General features: G+C 44.3%; 2 protein-coding genes across 6 annotated transcripts in view; one reads left to right on the top strand and one right to left on the bottom strand.

Moving 5' to 3' along the window:
* The first annotated feature begins 279 nt into the window (after positions 1-279).
* Positions 280-2,651, top strand: PSMB4 (proteasome 20S subunit beta 4). The gene is made up of 7 exons (XM_024762859.1): positions 280-441; positions 689-895; positions 1,154-1,300; positions 1,466-1,547; positions 1,949-2,065; positions 2,251-2,339; positions 2,533-2,651. Exons 1-7 carry the CDS (start codon positions 317-319, stop codon positions 2,543-2,545), a joined length of 780 nt encoding a protein of 259 aa, XP_024618627.1. The 5' UTR covers positions 280-316; the 3' UTR covers positions 2,546-2,651.
* A 3,392-nt stretch (positions 2,652-6,043) lies between these two features.
* The window catches only part of POGZ (pogo transposable element derived with ZNF domain), a 28,724-nt gene continuing 20,430 nt past the window's right edge, over positions 6,044-14,337 (bottom strand). For all 5 annotated transcript variants that reach the window (XM_024762852.1, XM_024762853.1, XM_024762854.1 and 2 more), the window contains 9 exons: positions 13,464-13,564; positions 12,780-12,926; positions 9,595-9,729; positions 9,307-9,479; positions 9,012-9,152; positions 8,457-8,513; positions 8,140-8,252; positions 7,862-7,886; positions 6,044-7,726 (listed from right to left, as the gene is read on the bottom strand). In XM_024762852.1, coding sequence (XP_024618620.1) covers positions 6,055-7,726; positions 7,862-7,886; positions 8,140-8,252; positions 8,457-8,513; positions 9,012-9,152; positions 9,307-9,479; positions 9,595-9,729; positions 12,780-12,926; positions 13,464-13,564 — 2,564 coding nt within the window. In that variant the 3' untranslated portion in view covers positions 6,044-6,054. The remainder of the gene's footprint in view (positions 7,727-7,861; positions 7,887-8,139; positions 8,253-8,456; positions 8,514-9,011; positions 9,153-9,306; positions 9,480-9,594; positions 9,730-12,779; positions 12,927-13,463; positions 13,565-14,337) is intronic.

The raw sequence follows: 14,337 nt of genomic DNA, 5'->3' as shown, positions 1-14,337 counted from the left end.
GCGTCAGCGTCTTGAAGTGCCCCGCCCTCCCATCCACCCCCGACCCATACCCATCTCCCACACCACCCACCCCTTCCTTGACTTTGTGCGTCAGAATACTGTTCTAGTCCAGACTCTACCGCGATGTGATACGACGTCTGGTAACTCCACATCTCTGGGTTTTGGTCGCCACCCGGGACACTGGTACGGTCGGCTCTGACCCTTTCAACATGGCAGCTGGAAGTAGCTTGCAGGAAGAAGAAAGGTGTGGCACTGAAGGATCACTTCCGCTTCCGTCGGCGCCAACGCTTTCGTTTCTCGTGCTACCGTGACTAAGATGGAAGCGCTTTTGGAGTCGCGGTGCGGACCGGCCCCTGGGCAGTTTTACCGCATCCCGCCCACTCCCGGTTCCTCTGTGGATCCGGCGTCCGCGCTCTACGGGGGTCCGATTACGCGCACCCAGTAAGCTCTCGGAGCCTTAGCCTGCGCAGGGGGAGGGACCGTGGGGCCTGGTGCGGCCGGCAGGTTCTGGGAGCCGGAGAAGGCGAGGGGGGCACCCCGGGGCGCGCTAACGGCGGGGGAACTCGGGGAGGAGGGTCCCGGAGAATGAAAGGAGCCGTTGAAAGTCAGAGGCGGAACCCACAGCGCGGGAAGCGGGCTCAGGCTCTCCCCCCGCGCCGCTCCTCTCCAGACCACCCTCTCTGTCCAGGAACCCCATGGTGACCGGGACCTCGGTCCTGGGCGTCAAGTTTGAGGGCGGAGTGGTGATTGCAGCAGACATGCTGGGCTCGTACGGCTCCTTGGCTCGTTTCCGCAACATCTCTCGCATTATGCGAGTCAACAACAGCACCATGCTGGGTGCTTCCGGAGACTACGCTGATTTCCAATATTTGAAGCAAGTTCTCGGCCAAATGGTGTAAGTCATCTCGAGAATAGGAGTAGTTTCCAAGTGGGGAGGGGAATCCACTGTTTTTTATCCCCTCAGGAAGTTCTAGGGTGGAGAAACTTGAAGCTGCAGCAGAGGACAGGGAGACTTGGCGTGGAAGATTTGAGGATGTTTGCAAATAAGTAGTTTATTTTAGTTTAAATAGGGAAGATTGTGGTAACATCTTTTGGGGGTGGATGGAAACCCCGATTTCCGTTCTCCCTTTTTTCACAACCAATTGTTTTTAAGGATCGATGAGGAGCTGTTGGGAGATGGACACAGCTATAGCCCTAAAGCTATTCATTCATGGCTGACCAGGGCTACGTACAGCCGGCGCTCCAAGATGAACCCCCTGTGGAACACCATGGTCATTGGAGGCTATGCTGATGGAGAGAGGTTGACTTGAATACAAATAACTCACTTCCTTGACTACCCAAACTCTAGTGCCCGTGTAGTGTCTGTCTCTTCCCCCTGAGTGACTCCCACTTCTACCTCAGACCCCATGGTCCCTTCCTACAGCTAAGATACAGAAACCTAAGATGACCTATTGTGTCCTGTTAGCTTCCTGGGTTACGTGGACATGCTTGGTGTAGCCTATGAAGCCCCTTCGGTGGCCACCGGTTATGGTGCATACTTGGCTCAGGTAAGTAGCCAGTTGAGGGATGAGGGATAGAAGACAGAAGGCAGGGGGGGTTAGTGGTTGTCTGCTTGTTCTACCCTTGAAATTCTGACATGAGGAACAGGCTAGGATCTGTACTGCTGGGCGGATGGTTTTCTTTTTGGTCCAGAGGCCATAATGACACGGTGGGGTATGTCCTGGAGGGAGTCAGTATACATGTGCTAAGAGAGGACACCCTAGAATTTCCCCTTCAAGTGGGTCTTAGCACAAGTAAGCAGAGTTCATTTTGCTGAGGCAGTAGGTGGAATGTCGCCTTTTCACTCATTTATGATTCTTTTCACACCGTGGATTTGCGACAAATCGCCTGGTATTCAGCTCGTGATATCTCCCATGTTCCCCCACCCCCGCACCCCCCATATCCCTAGCCTCTGCTGCGAGAAGTTCTGGAGAAGAAGCCAGTGCTGAGCCAGACTGAGGCCCAAGAGCTAGTGGAACGCTGCATGCGAGTGCTGTACTATCGAGATGCCCGTTCTTATAACCGGGTGAGAAGTGTGAATAAGAAGTGATGCGGAGCTAATTGGCAGGCTTTGCAATCCCCGAGTCTCTAAACTTTGAAGCACAGAGTGCCCCATTTCTGTGTCTCCTGTTTTCACATTTGGGAAAGACCCTCCACTTGACCTTTGACATAAGGGTTGGCATTTTCATTGAGAGCTCTGCTTTCTTTCAGTTTCAAATCGCCACTGTAACTGAAAAAGGTGTTGAAATAGAGGGACCCCTGTCTGCAGAGACCAGCTGGGATATTGCCCACATGATCAGGTGACTGAAATTAAAATTACAGTAGAAGAGATAGTTGGGAGATCCTTTGGTTGCAGTAAGCTTGGTTTTTCTGGAGGTCTCAACCAAAAAATTCTCTGGGTGGCAAGGGTTTGGGCTGAGGATAGAGCTGCTTTTACGAATTGATTCCTCACTCTATGGCTTCACCATTTTATTATGATCTCTTCCTTTTTAGTGGCTTTGAATGAAATACAGAGGCATTATCCAGAACTGAAGTTGTACCCTTCTTCTAACTTTGAACTTGGCTGGTTCAAAGGTATTATTCTTTTGTAAAATAAATCCTTTGAAACACTTGCTGAGTGGTTGTACTGTTTGACTAGGTCACACCAAGAGTGAAACTGCTAAGTACTGCTGTGTGCCATCTCCCTCCCTGGTCAGAGAACCCTTTGGTTCTTGGTTCTGGTAGCATATATATAGAATGGTCTGCATGATAATACCAAAGACCCATTACTGTCTTCATCTGGGTCTGTACGGAAGGCTGCTTTGTACAGAAGTCAGACTTAATCTTTGTGTGGTAACATAATTAGCTTTTGTGTTTAACATTTCTTCAATGTTTTCACCCATGCACTAGTCTAAAATACAGACTTTCTGGTTAATGTTGGCTCTATATGTGATTTTAGTTAAAACCATTTCAAAGATGGAAATGTAACATCTCGTAGAGCTGTATAAGGTTACTCCCAAACTGGAACTAACAAACAGCCTTGATCCCACACCCGTCCAACCTCCTCACCCTTCATGGGGAATACTAAGTAATTTCGACATTTAAGCTAAGTCTTCTACTAATTTCTAGCACTGTCAGAAGACCTCTTACAAGTATTGTGTTCACTAAGTCCTAGGTGTAGTGGTGAGTCAAATCAGTTGGGGTTATTAGCCAGTTCCATCACCAGGATGGCGTTAAACCCGAATTTAAAAAAACACCCTGGGTGATTCTGATGCATATCCTCTCTAAACCTCTTTTTGAGAAACTAGTATAGGCAGTAAACCCCAAAACTATTACAGGCATATCTTGTTTTTTATGCTTTGCAGATACTGCAGTATTGTTTTACAAACTGAAGGTCTGTGTCCACCCTGCATTGAGAAAGTCTTGGTGCCATTTTTCCAGTAGCATTTGCTTACTTTGTGTCTATGTCACATTTGGTGATTCTTGCAGTATTTCAAACTTTTTCATTATTTTATTTGAGATGGTGATCAGTGATCTTTGACGTTACTACTGCAAAAAAGATGACAACTTGCTGAAGGCTCAGGGTGGTCAGCATTTTTGGCAATAAAGTATTTTTAAATTAAGGTATATCATTTTTTAGACATACATAGTGTTATTGCACATTTAATATACTATAGTATAAACTTACATGCACTGGAAAACCAAAGAGACTGTGACTCGCTTTGCTATGATAGTTGCTTCACTGCAGTGGTCTGGACCCCAACCCACAGTATCTCCAAGGTATGCCTGTATAGAAATTCAGTGAGGTGAGAGCTGAAAGAGAAATTAAAACCCCTCCACGTGTATTACCCATGATTACAACTAGTAAATTCAAGCCAAAGAAAACTGTCAGCTTTCAATTTGAATCTTCCACACATTCAGTCTCAACACAAAGTAGTCAATAAATACTTGTTTATTGATTAAACTGAATTATAAAAAACAAAACAAAAAAAACTTCCTATACTACGAAGCCATGCGGGCAGAATCCACAAAGGTAACTTCCTGGCCAAAACCCAGCTGATCCACTGTTGGTATTATGGCCTTAAAAAAATTACCCATTGAGAAAGTCATACAGTGTGCAGAGGCCAGGAACCCAGCTCTGCTAAATCTGGGGCTGCTGCGGAGACTACCAAAGAGAAGGATTAAGTCACTGCAGATAGCGTTGACCATAGTTCTTGAACTTTCTGAAAAGCAAAGTTTTGACTCAAAAGTCCATATTCTGTCAAAATGGCATCAGGCAAAAAGCTGGGGAAGAGAAGCCCAGGTGGATCCTCAGTTCAGTTTTCAGATGCCATGGGTTCACAAAGCTGGCCAAGCTGTTTATGGAGGGGAATACTCCAGTTCACTATATTATAGTGTGCTGGGAGTTAAAAAACAAACAAAAAAAACGGATGAGGAGAAACAGGTGGTAACAAATGTCACACCTGTACCACCAGGCCCATCACATCTTGAGCATCTCCCAGTCTCTGAAAGCCTGCTCAATCAAATAGGGTCACCTAGAAAAAAACCACATTGTTTATAAATCCATTTCCCCTCATTTTTTTTAAATGTTCCACTTATGTACATTTTAAAGATGAACCATTTACAAGCCTGTGCAGGTTGCCTCCTTGGCTCACAGGAGGGAAACGTTGCAGAAAGCCTCAGGATGGACAGAAGTATAGTATAGTTGTGGGAAAGGTGGACCTGGATTTTTGCTCCTTTTCTCTGTGTGTTACAGTACGTTTCAGTTTATAGCCATTGAGTACATACAATTAAAAAAAAAATCCCTCATGCAAATTGTAGAAAAAATTTTCTTTCCTTGAAGCTGGCAGTGAAAAATAAAGATTCATGTCTTTTTCTTTGTGCACACCCCTATGTGTTTCTTCTTATCAGATTCTTCTCTAAGCATTAAGAGAAATAGGGGAAAGCCACAGGGTAAGCAGAATTTCAACAAGTGGTCTTTTTAAAGTTCAATACAACTTCTTGCACAATTAGCTGCTGGCTGGCGGACATGTGATCCCTTGAACAGGTATGCTGTCCACTTAACAGGAGGAAGTTCAACAAAGCAGGGACTGCCCCCATGGATTGCAGGATGAAGACCCATACACTGGGAATGGCTTCCACCCTAAGGTTCTGTGTGATCACCTCAGTACCTCTTGCTTGCTAATGACCCATGTATGATCCTTTGTCCAGAGTGACGGTGTGAGAATGGGGAAGGGGGCCAAGGATCACAGGTGCAAAGAATATTGGTTTTGTTGTGTTTTTGTCGGAGGGAGGGTGGTGAGGGAAAAAATCTACTCATCATTCTGGACGATTAAAGGTGGTTTCATGCATTTTTAAAGCCACAATTTTATATTTAAGAGTTGCTGTAGAAACCAACATCTCTGGAGAGGGAAGGAAAGAAAGGAGAAGGAAGAGAGAGTTCAGTGGGATTTTTTTTCCATTTTCATTTTTATATAAAAGTGTTAAGACCACAATGAAAAAACTTTTTTATCCATATATATATATAATAAACCAGTTTGTGAGCTACAATTTTTGTCTTTCCCATCTTCAGAAATGTTCTCACATTGACAATGGTTGGATAGCATCATGCCCAAAGACACTGGCCACACAGTAAAACAAAACCCAGATGTACTATGATACAGTTGAGGTAAAAGGGGAAACAAAAGATTTAACATTCGCCCACGAAATATTTTTTTTTTTCCTTTTTCTTGATTTTGTCAGAAAAATACCAAGCACAGTGATTTAAATTTAAAAAAAAGTCACAAAAACCTGTTTTTAGCAGAAGTGAATGACCAATGGGGCCAGGACCAGCTCATCGGCTCAGACGTGATCACTATTGGTTTTCCTAATAATCCACAAATCCACAAGGATGTATATAAGTCAACATCAGCGGGGAGTGGTGGCATAAAATTAAAAAATATAACCCAAATACCCCCACCTGGTATACCCCCCTTTACCTCTACCCTCCCTAACACTTTCCCACCCCCACTCCACACCCCCTCATGACCCCAACACTTAAATCTCCATCAGATCTAGGTCAGCTTCTTCAAAGCCATAGAAGGACTCGGTCTCACTTTCACCCTCAAAGAGCTGGTGAAGGCTTTCAGGCTCAACTGTCTCTTCAGGAGATGACCTGGGTCGGGGAGTGGAAGCTGAGGCCTCCTCAGACTGTTCCCCACTCAGCTTCAGTTGCTCCTCTAGGGAGGCAATTAGCTCCTCCTGCATGTCAGCATTTCTTGTAGGTGAGTTAATGTTGCCATCAGGGCCAGGCAGAACGCTGGCCACAAGGAAGGACCGCTGAACTAGCTCTGGACAGTCCCCAATGACACCAAGCACCTCAGCCAGCCAGACCAGCAGCAGCTGAAGCAGGACATCAGAATCACACGCACTGTCTGCCATTTCCCGAGCCTGCTCCTTCCACTTTTTGTGCAGGAAGTTCTTGACAGTTCGTTTGATGCATACATCTAATGGCTGGATTTTGGAGCTACAGCCTGCTGGGACAACTGCAGGCAAAGTGCTAGAGGCACTAAGCATGGCCAGCACCTCTTCTGACAGGTGAGTGCGATGACAGTCCATCACAAGCATGCCTTTGCTGCGCTGGCAAGCTGTGTGCTTCTGCCACACTCGGGTTGACCACAGCTCCATGATCTCATCGTCACTGTAGCCACTCTCCTTCGCCTCTAGCAAGATGGAATCTGGCACATTAGCAGGCTGATCCATCTGTCCTCGGTAGAAAACCAGGGTAGGGAGGACAGTGCCATCTGCCAGAATGGCCAGCACCACATCACACCAAGGCTCCCCTGTGCCCACTGTCTGCAGGGCATTTTCCTTTCGGTCGTCACTGCTCAGTACCTCCGTATCCAGGAACAAGGAGATCTCATCAATAGCCACAATCATAGACAAGGGTAAGTCCTGGTTGTGAATCTGCCGTTGTACAAATTCAATGAAGAGTCCTGCATTCTCTGCCACATCCTTAGGTAGAGTGTGGGCCACAGCTCGCCGAGCGTGGGGAGTCAGGTGGTGCCGTAGCATGAAACGCACAGCCCACTCATAAGAGATCTTAAACCCCCCCTCCAAAGAACGTCCTATTTTGGTGGCCTTCTGGAACAAGGTCTCCTCATTTACAGGTAGCTGTTGCTCTCGCTGGGTCAGCACCCACTCAGCCAGTTTCTCTTCTGCCTCTAAGCTCAGATATTTGCCCTCCAGATTCTCCCCCTGTGAGGCCTGGAAGCGCCGAAGCCAACGCCGGATGCGTCGTTGGGGGTTTCGGAAGTGTTCAGCTGCCTGTTCCGTATTGCAGCACAGGGCAAACAGTACCACTCGAAGCTTCTTCACAGAAAGCTGCTCCTTCTTGCCAATCACACTGCTACTACCACCCCCTGATGCTGGCTCAGGCTCCTGGGTGACTGGGCTCCCTTCATCCTGGTCATCGACATTCAGACATTCCGCCCCCTCCGTAGCCAAGGGTGGAAGGGCTAAAGGCTGGGGATGAGTGGGGGTTGGTGGTGGGGTTGCAGTTGAGGCTGGTGACGGGAGTGCCTGGGCCATGGGAGCTGGTAGCTCTTCAGGCTCAGCTGGGGTGGCCCCCGCAGATTTCACAGTGGCAGCTTTAATAGAGGGGAAGGAAGGAGGAGGGTACAAATTCTTCAAGTTCCGGTCGTGCACTCGGTCACGAGTCTGGCCATGCCTAAAAGGTTAGCAACGAGAGGAGGAAAAAGCTCAGTTAAACTAGAAAAATGAAATAATAATAGTAATAGTAGTAATAATAAAGACCAAACATACTATAAAATAGAAATTAAACCATCAAGCGAGTTTCTGTTACCTTGAGTGAGATATCCAAGTGAGTCCTATGGGAAATAAAGACAATAAAAAAATGTTAGCTCAGTGAAGAAACAAACCCTCCGAAGAGTTCTTTAGATTTCAACCAAAAAAGCAAACCTGCTGCCTTCCCAGTCTTATATAAATTTCAGGTTAGAATGCTTCCAATTTGGTGAAGTGTATCTAAACAGTGAATGGGTCAGGCCAGGTAGAGATGCACCAGACTCATGGTATGACCTGTATCCTTAGCTTTTTTCCCTAATCCCCATCTCTCCTACTTACCCCGTGGCAGGATGCTACTGGATCTGTGAGAGGGGTTGAATACCAAATGCTTAGCCATGGCATCTCCAACAGAAGTAACAAAGGTACATGAAGTGCAGGCCAGCTTGATTCCACTAAGAAAGAGAGTCAAAAGTATATAAGACAAATGTAGCAGTGACACTAGAAAGAGTTAAGCTTTGAGGCTTAATAAAGAAAAAGAGTGTCCCTCCTTTCTCCTCTCTGTCAAATTAATTCATATATCCACCCCCCAAAATATTAAAAGGGATTTAATGTAAAAACTTGAAAAATTAACAGACCATCAATAAGTTTTTTGTTACCTCACAGAATTTTTAAACAAAGCCAAATACTTGGGGCTCTTCCGTGGAACATGATTGCTGAGGAAGACAAACAAAAAGTGGTATGAGTTACGTGGTTCTGCTTGCTAAACTAGAGATCACCAGCGACTGACAATGCCCCAACAAAAGAAATGCCTCTTCACTCAATCCTAACCTCAACCCAAGCCTGTTTTCCTATCACATTAATATTTCCTATTAATATGCAAACGAATCATGGGGGTGGGGGGAAATCTATTAAAAGGCACATTCTGGTTGGGGGTGGCGTGGTGGTGACCAGGGTCAGATGCTACATTTCTAAGAAGCTCCAAATGAGTGCTGCTGGTCCTTGGACCACATTTTGGGTAGCAAGGTCCTACAAAATCAGAGCACAGACCATCAAAGCCAAATGGAGCCGGGTCTGGCCTCTTACCTGCTAGGACAGGTGGGCAAACAGCTCTAAAAGTTGAAGAAGGAAACCCCAGAAGCAGGGGAGGGAATGCACTGAGTTCTGGAGAACCTGAAATCCCACATAGGAACATTGGTTTAATCCTGACTTACTTGATCATGTGGTTGGCATAAGCTCGAGAACAGCAGGTACTATAGCGACATAGAGAGCAGTGAACATAAGTAGGGAAATGGTTAGGGAAATCTGGGATCTCAAAGCTGCACTCCAGACATGTCTGCCGGCCCATGACACTCCTGTCAAGAAACAAGGAAAATTCTTATTACTGCCTCAGGGGTTCCTAAATTGTAGGCGACTTAGACAACAGATACTGCCTAAAAGGCTACCAGATTACACTATCAGGAATAACTGTGCCCACCCGGCCCCCAGCCTCCAGAAGAAGGCACTGACATTTTCCTAACAGCTCTCTTCTGGACGTTGCGCTGGACAGGGGGATAAAGGAAGACGGGCAGAGGGTCCGCTGAGGAGGCCAGTGGTGCTGCCTCCTGCAAGGTGCTGGGAGGGACATCACTGGAGGGTACAGGAACAGTGCGTGGCTGCCCTCGGGAAGCCCGGATTGTCACCTGTGAGTCAAGGGAAGGGATAATTAGACACTACCCACGTTAAACCTCAGAACGCGGAAAATCTCTATTCCTCCCCTTCTTGGATCTGTAAAGAGAATGTCAACAAACCCTTTACCTTGGTGCCTGGTTTCAAACCTTCCAGCTGCTTGGGTTTACGGAAGGTTTTATGGTGCTGAAGCTTGTGTTCAATTTTGTCCTTGGCAAAGAGAAACTGCAGCCGGCATTTGTTGCAATGATAAACATTCCTCTTCTGAAGGGGGAATAAAAAGAGACAGAATCCTTTAAAGGTTCCCAATGAATTTTCTTCCCTGAGGAGAAGGTACATCATTGCCAATCGTATTCTTCCCACCCTTCTGCTGGTAATTTAACAGAGGAAAAAAGAGAAATACACAACATAACACCAAACCTAGTATTTTTTTATCTTTTTATATAACTTTATTTATTTTGAAGTAAAGTTACAAACCTATTATTGGGTGGTGAGAATCATCACCTCCCATGCTCCCAGAGAAAGGCAGACTCAAAGTCAGAATAACTAGGTCCTCAAAGCATCTCCCGCTGACTTGCTTTAACAATTTGGCTGAGTGGCTTACGCTTCACTTGCCCCTACTACTTTATCTTTACAGTGTGGATGGACAGTGCTACTACTTCTGGATATTCTTATTTCTTTTTAAATACAATAAATATGTACGTGGTAAAAAAAAAAAAATCATACTTTTATTCTGTACTCCTTCATGTGGTAAGCTTGCCTTCAACTCCAACCGTCAGTCCCTCTCCATAGAAACAACTTGTTACCAAGTCTCTTGGGTATTCTTTCACAGATAGTCTATGCATATAACCATATAGCAAACACATACATCTCCAATCACCACCTGTTTTCCTTTCTCTTTCTTTAACAAAAATGATAGTCCTTTCTACACAGTGCTGTTTTTTTCCTCTTAACACATCAATGCATACAGATATGCCTCCCTCCAAGGCCATTTTGAGGATTCAATCTGCCCAGTATTGAAATACGACATGTCTATGATTTTCTTCCCTAGGATAGCAAGGCTCTCTCTGTAACCTCAGCTGAGTTACAGGTGATAATTTCCATGCTACTATATGGAAATGCATTAGTGGTGGATTATCAGCAGTCACTAGTGTGAGCCTAAGAAGTGCCTGCTTACAAGTAAGAGTGAGGGCACGTGTGCACACACGTGAATGTTATGCACAGGTACACCCACCCATCTTGTTCTCTCTTCTGTTCCCTATGTACCTTCACTCTTCTCCTCCAGTGGCTCCTTTCCTGCAGTATTTTAAAACAAAGGCATACCTATTCCATCTTAAAAACAAAACACAAAAGCAACAACAAATTCTCCCTTGCTACCTCTTTTCCTGGATCTACCACCCTTGGTCCTCCCCTTCATAAACAAATTTACTTATTTATTTATTTTTTTGGCTGTGTTGGGTCTTCATTGCTGTGCACGGGCTTTCTCTAATTGTGGCGAGCGGGGGCTACTCTTCGTTGTGGCGCGCAGGCTTCTCATTGTGGTGGCTTCTCTTATTGTGGGGGCTTCTCTTATTGTGGAGCACGGGCTCTAGGCATGCGGGCGGCTTCAGTAGTTACAGCACTCGAGCTCAGTAGTTGTGGCTCATGGGCTTAGTTGCTCCGCGGCATGTGGGATCTTCCCGGACCATGGCTCAAACCTGTGTCCCCTGCATTGGCAGGTGGATTCTCAACCACTGTGCCACCGGGGAAGCCCTAACAAATTTATTTTTTAATTAATTTATTTTTTTCATAAACAAATTTCTTTAAATAAGTTGTCTCCATTTCCTTATCTCTCATCATTTGTCCCACTGAAATCTGACTTCCACCTTGCTAACCAACAAAACGGCTAAATTAAATGCTGGCCTCTAAAGTTTCTACCTTGCTGATACCTTCCTGTAACACCTGACCACACTCTTTTCTTCAAAATACTTTTGTCCCCTCAGCTTCCTTGACACCAAGACTCTTCTTGTTTTCCTTCCAGGACTATGGTCCTGGCCTTGTGGATAGAGACTTCAATGGTCCTAAGCCTCACCTTATTCTCAATTTGGGGGGTGGGGGATGGGGGTGCAGCATAGCACTTACAAGTTTAAAATCCACTGATTTATATAATGATGATTCCTAAGTACCTTTCACAATCCAGGCTTTTCTCCCAGGCCTCAGACCTGTATATCCAACTACCTATTTAAAAGTCAGTTATACTTGATGTCCATAGATACTGCTAAGTCAAGAATATCCAAACTTGGGACTTCCCTGGTGGTCCAGTGGTTAAGACTCCATGCTTCCATTGCAGGGAGTGTGGGTCTGATCCCTGGTCAGGAACGAATAAGATCCGGTGTGCCACATGGCATGGCCAAAATTTTAAAAAATAATAGTAATAAAAAAGAATATCCAAACTTATAATCCTCCCCTCAAAAATTATTTTCTCCACTGTTCCTATCTCAATAAACAGTCCCACCATTCATCCAATTACCGAAGACAGAATCCTGGGCACTAGTCTTAACTACTCTCTCACTACCTTCACCTAAATCCATTTCTAAATCATAGATATCACTTATCTTCTCAATATCTCTATCCTCTTTGTCCTCATTTCAAAAGCTAGTAGCCACTATCATCTCTCATCTCAACTACTGAAAAAGCCTCTGGCTTGTCTCCCTAACTCTAGTCTCAACCTCCTTCAATTCATTCTCCTTAGAGCAGCCAGTGCAATCATAACTAAAAGCAAATTTGAACACATCACTCCAGGACTAAAAATCTCTTTAATGGCTTCCCAACAACTTATTATAATAAAAGTTGAAATTCCTTTTATATGGCTTACAAGATTCTCCATGATCTGTTCCCTAACTTCCAACCTCCCCCTGTACCCTACACACGCCAACCACACTGAACTTCAATTCCTTGAATTTCCCTGTCTTTGACAGCATTCTGTCCTTCTATCCCACTTCTTCATCTGGCTCATCCTTACTCATCCTTCAGGTCTTGAACACCCCCTTTCCTAGAAGCCTTACTAGGCTCCCAGAATAGGTACATTCTTTTTTAAACCTTGTATTTCCCCTAACACAACATTCTTCTTGCTTTATTGTACTGTTTAATTGTCCTGTTTAACCACTAAATCTCTAGCATCTAGCCCAGTGCCTGGCACACATCACTGGAATTCAATAAATTTTTCAAACACATGTATATTATCTTCTTTACCAAAATTATTTGCTTAGCTCAGTCCTGGCCCCTGTATCCATAATTAAAAAATACGAACACGGAAATTGCTTGGTGCCTGGTACCTGGTGCCTCATGTAATGCTGTTGGAATGCATTGCCATTTTTGAAGACCTTCAAGCAATAAGGGCAGAGCAGGTGCCGAGTATCCTCATGGATCATCCGAAAATGGACATCTACCTCAGAGTAGAGTGAAGAGCGATACTGACACACCTGAGTCACATAAGAAGGAAAATAAGCTAAGAGTGAAGTGGACAACTGAGGCCTTAAAAAAGAGGTAGCAACAAAAATGTTAAGATACGAAAAAAAATTTTTCCTAAATGTATAGAAATCAGATTATTTTTCTGACATCTTTTGCAGGGCTATGTTGGTGATAAATTCAGCCGTGAAATAAGATAAAAATGGGAAAGACAGGAAAGTCTGAGAACAGTCCATATTCTGACAAAGAGGAGTAGAGTTTTTTTTCTATCTCCAAAGGGCACATTCAGGAGACAGACACTCCCTTAGTACAGGTATATGTATGTTCCCAGACTGGGTTCCTCGGCTGGGTACATGCAGATATTCCTTTATGTTTTTCTCCTGCATGGGAAACCCTAAAAATAGAACCTGTGTTCACTATTTCTTCTGTATTTCCTCAGTGTTCCTAAAACTGAGTGTGTGCAATAGGTACTGGGCAATGTTCATTAGTGGATTCTTTGTATTTAGCCTGAGAGCAAAATGGCTAAATCTCCCTGGAGAAAAAGGCAATACCTGGCAAACATAAGGCATCTCTCCAGGCTTATGAGTATCCTTCATATGCTGGAGAAACAGTGGCTCACTCTCAAACGCCCACTCACAGATCTTGCACTTGGCTGTAAGAAGAAAAATAATCAATAAATCCACCTGAAAATAAGACCAAAGTCCTGCTGACTCATAATCTTTTTCTCTGACTCCTGTATCTTCATTTTCAATAGTCAGTAAATTATGAAGTCTCTTCTAGTCTTTCTTTAAAATGGTTCTGTCTCAACATTTTTGCTGCTGATTAAAACTATCCTTCTGTCTCTAGCTCAGACTTCTTTACCAAAGTTCCATTCTAGATTTTGAACTCTTTACGAAACATAATATTCTACCATCTACTCTAACTTAATTCAGCATCCTCCTGCTTCCCATCATTTCCTTTCTCACATCCCACCTCCTCCTGAACTCAAAACTTTGGCATTATCTGATTCCAAACCCGTGTTCTGTCACCATTATTTCAAAATGCATCAAGGAATTGTCACTTCTGCATTCTCACAGGCAGAAACTTGGTAGAAGCCCATATGATTTCCTACTGCTAATCAGCTGGCTTCTTAATACCTCCTATCTCTCCAATACAGTATCTATTCTTTATATACCATTGCCAAATGAATTCTTTTAAAATACTACATTACTTCATCCCTCTGCTCAAGGATAGACAATGATTATCTCCTGTGAATAATTCAACATTTATTGAACGTTTACTAAATGAGAACAAAGAAGGATTTGTCCTTAAAAGACTGACAATATGAACAGAACTTCTTGACTTACAAGTTACTGTGTTATTTCAGTATTAACTAATCTGAGATAATTAAACTTTAAAATTAGCCATTTTATCAAGCTTTTATAA

Source organism: Neophocaena asiaeorientalis, unplaced genomic scaffold (assembly GCF_003031525.2).
Source record: "Neophocaena asiaeorientalis asiaeorientalis breed wild unplaced genomic scaffold, Neophocaena_asiaeorientalis_V1.1 scaffold167, whole genome shotgun sequence".
NCBI classification, from domain to species: Eukaryota; Metazoa; Chordata; class Mammalia; order Artiodactyla; family Phocoenidae; genus Neophocaena; species Neophocaena asiaeorientalis.
This window is presented reverse-complemented; position numbering and strand designations above follow the sequence as displayed.

What these genes read in the sequence shown, in the direction of transcription:
- PSMB4 (XM_024762859.1), top strand. Translation starts at nt 317, where the DNA reads ATGGAAGCGCTTTTGGAGTCGCGGTGCGGACCGGCCCCTGGGCAGTTT. An exon ending in GGTCCGATTACGCGCACCCA is followed by an intron (nt 442 to 688) that starts GTAAGCTCTCGG and finishes CTCTCTGTCCAG; the next exon opens with GAACCCCATGGTGACCGGGA. An exon ending in ATGCCCGTTCTTATAACCGG is followed by an intron (nt 2,066 to 2,250) that starts GTGAGAAGTGTG and finishes GCTTTCTTTCAG; the next exon opens with TTTCAAATCGCCACTGTAAC.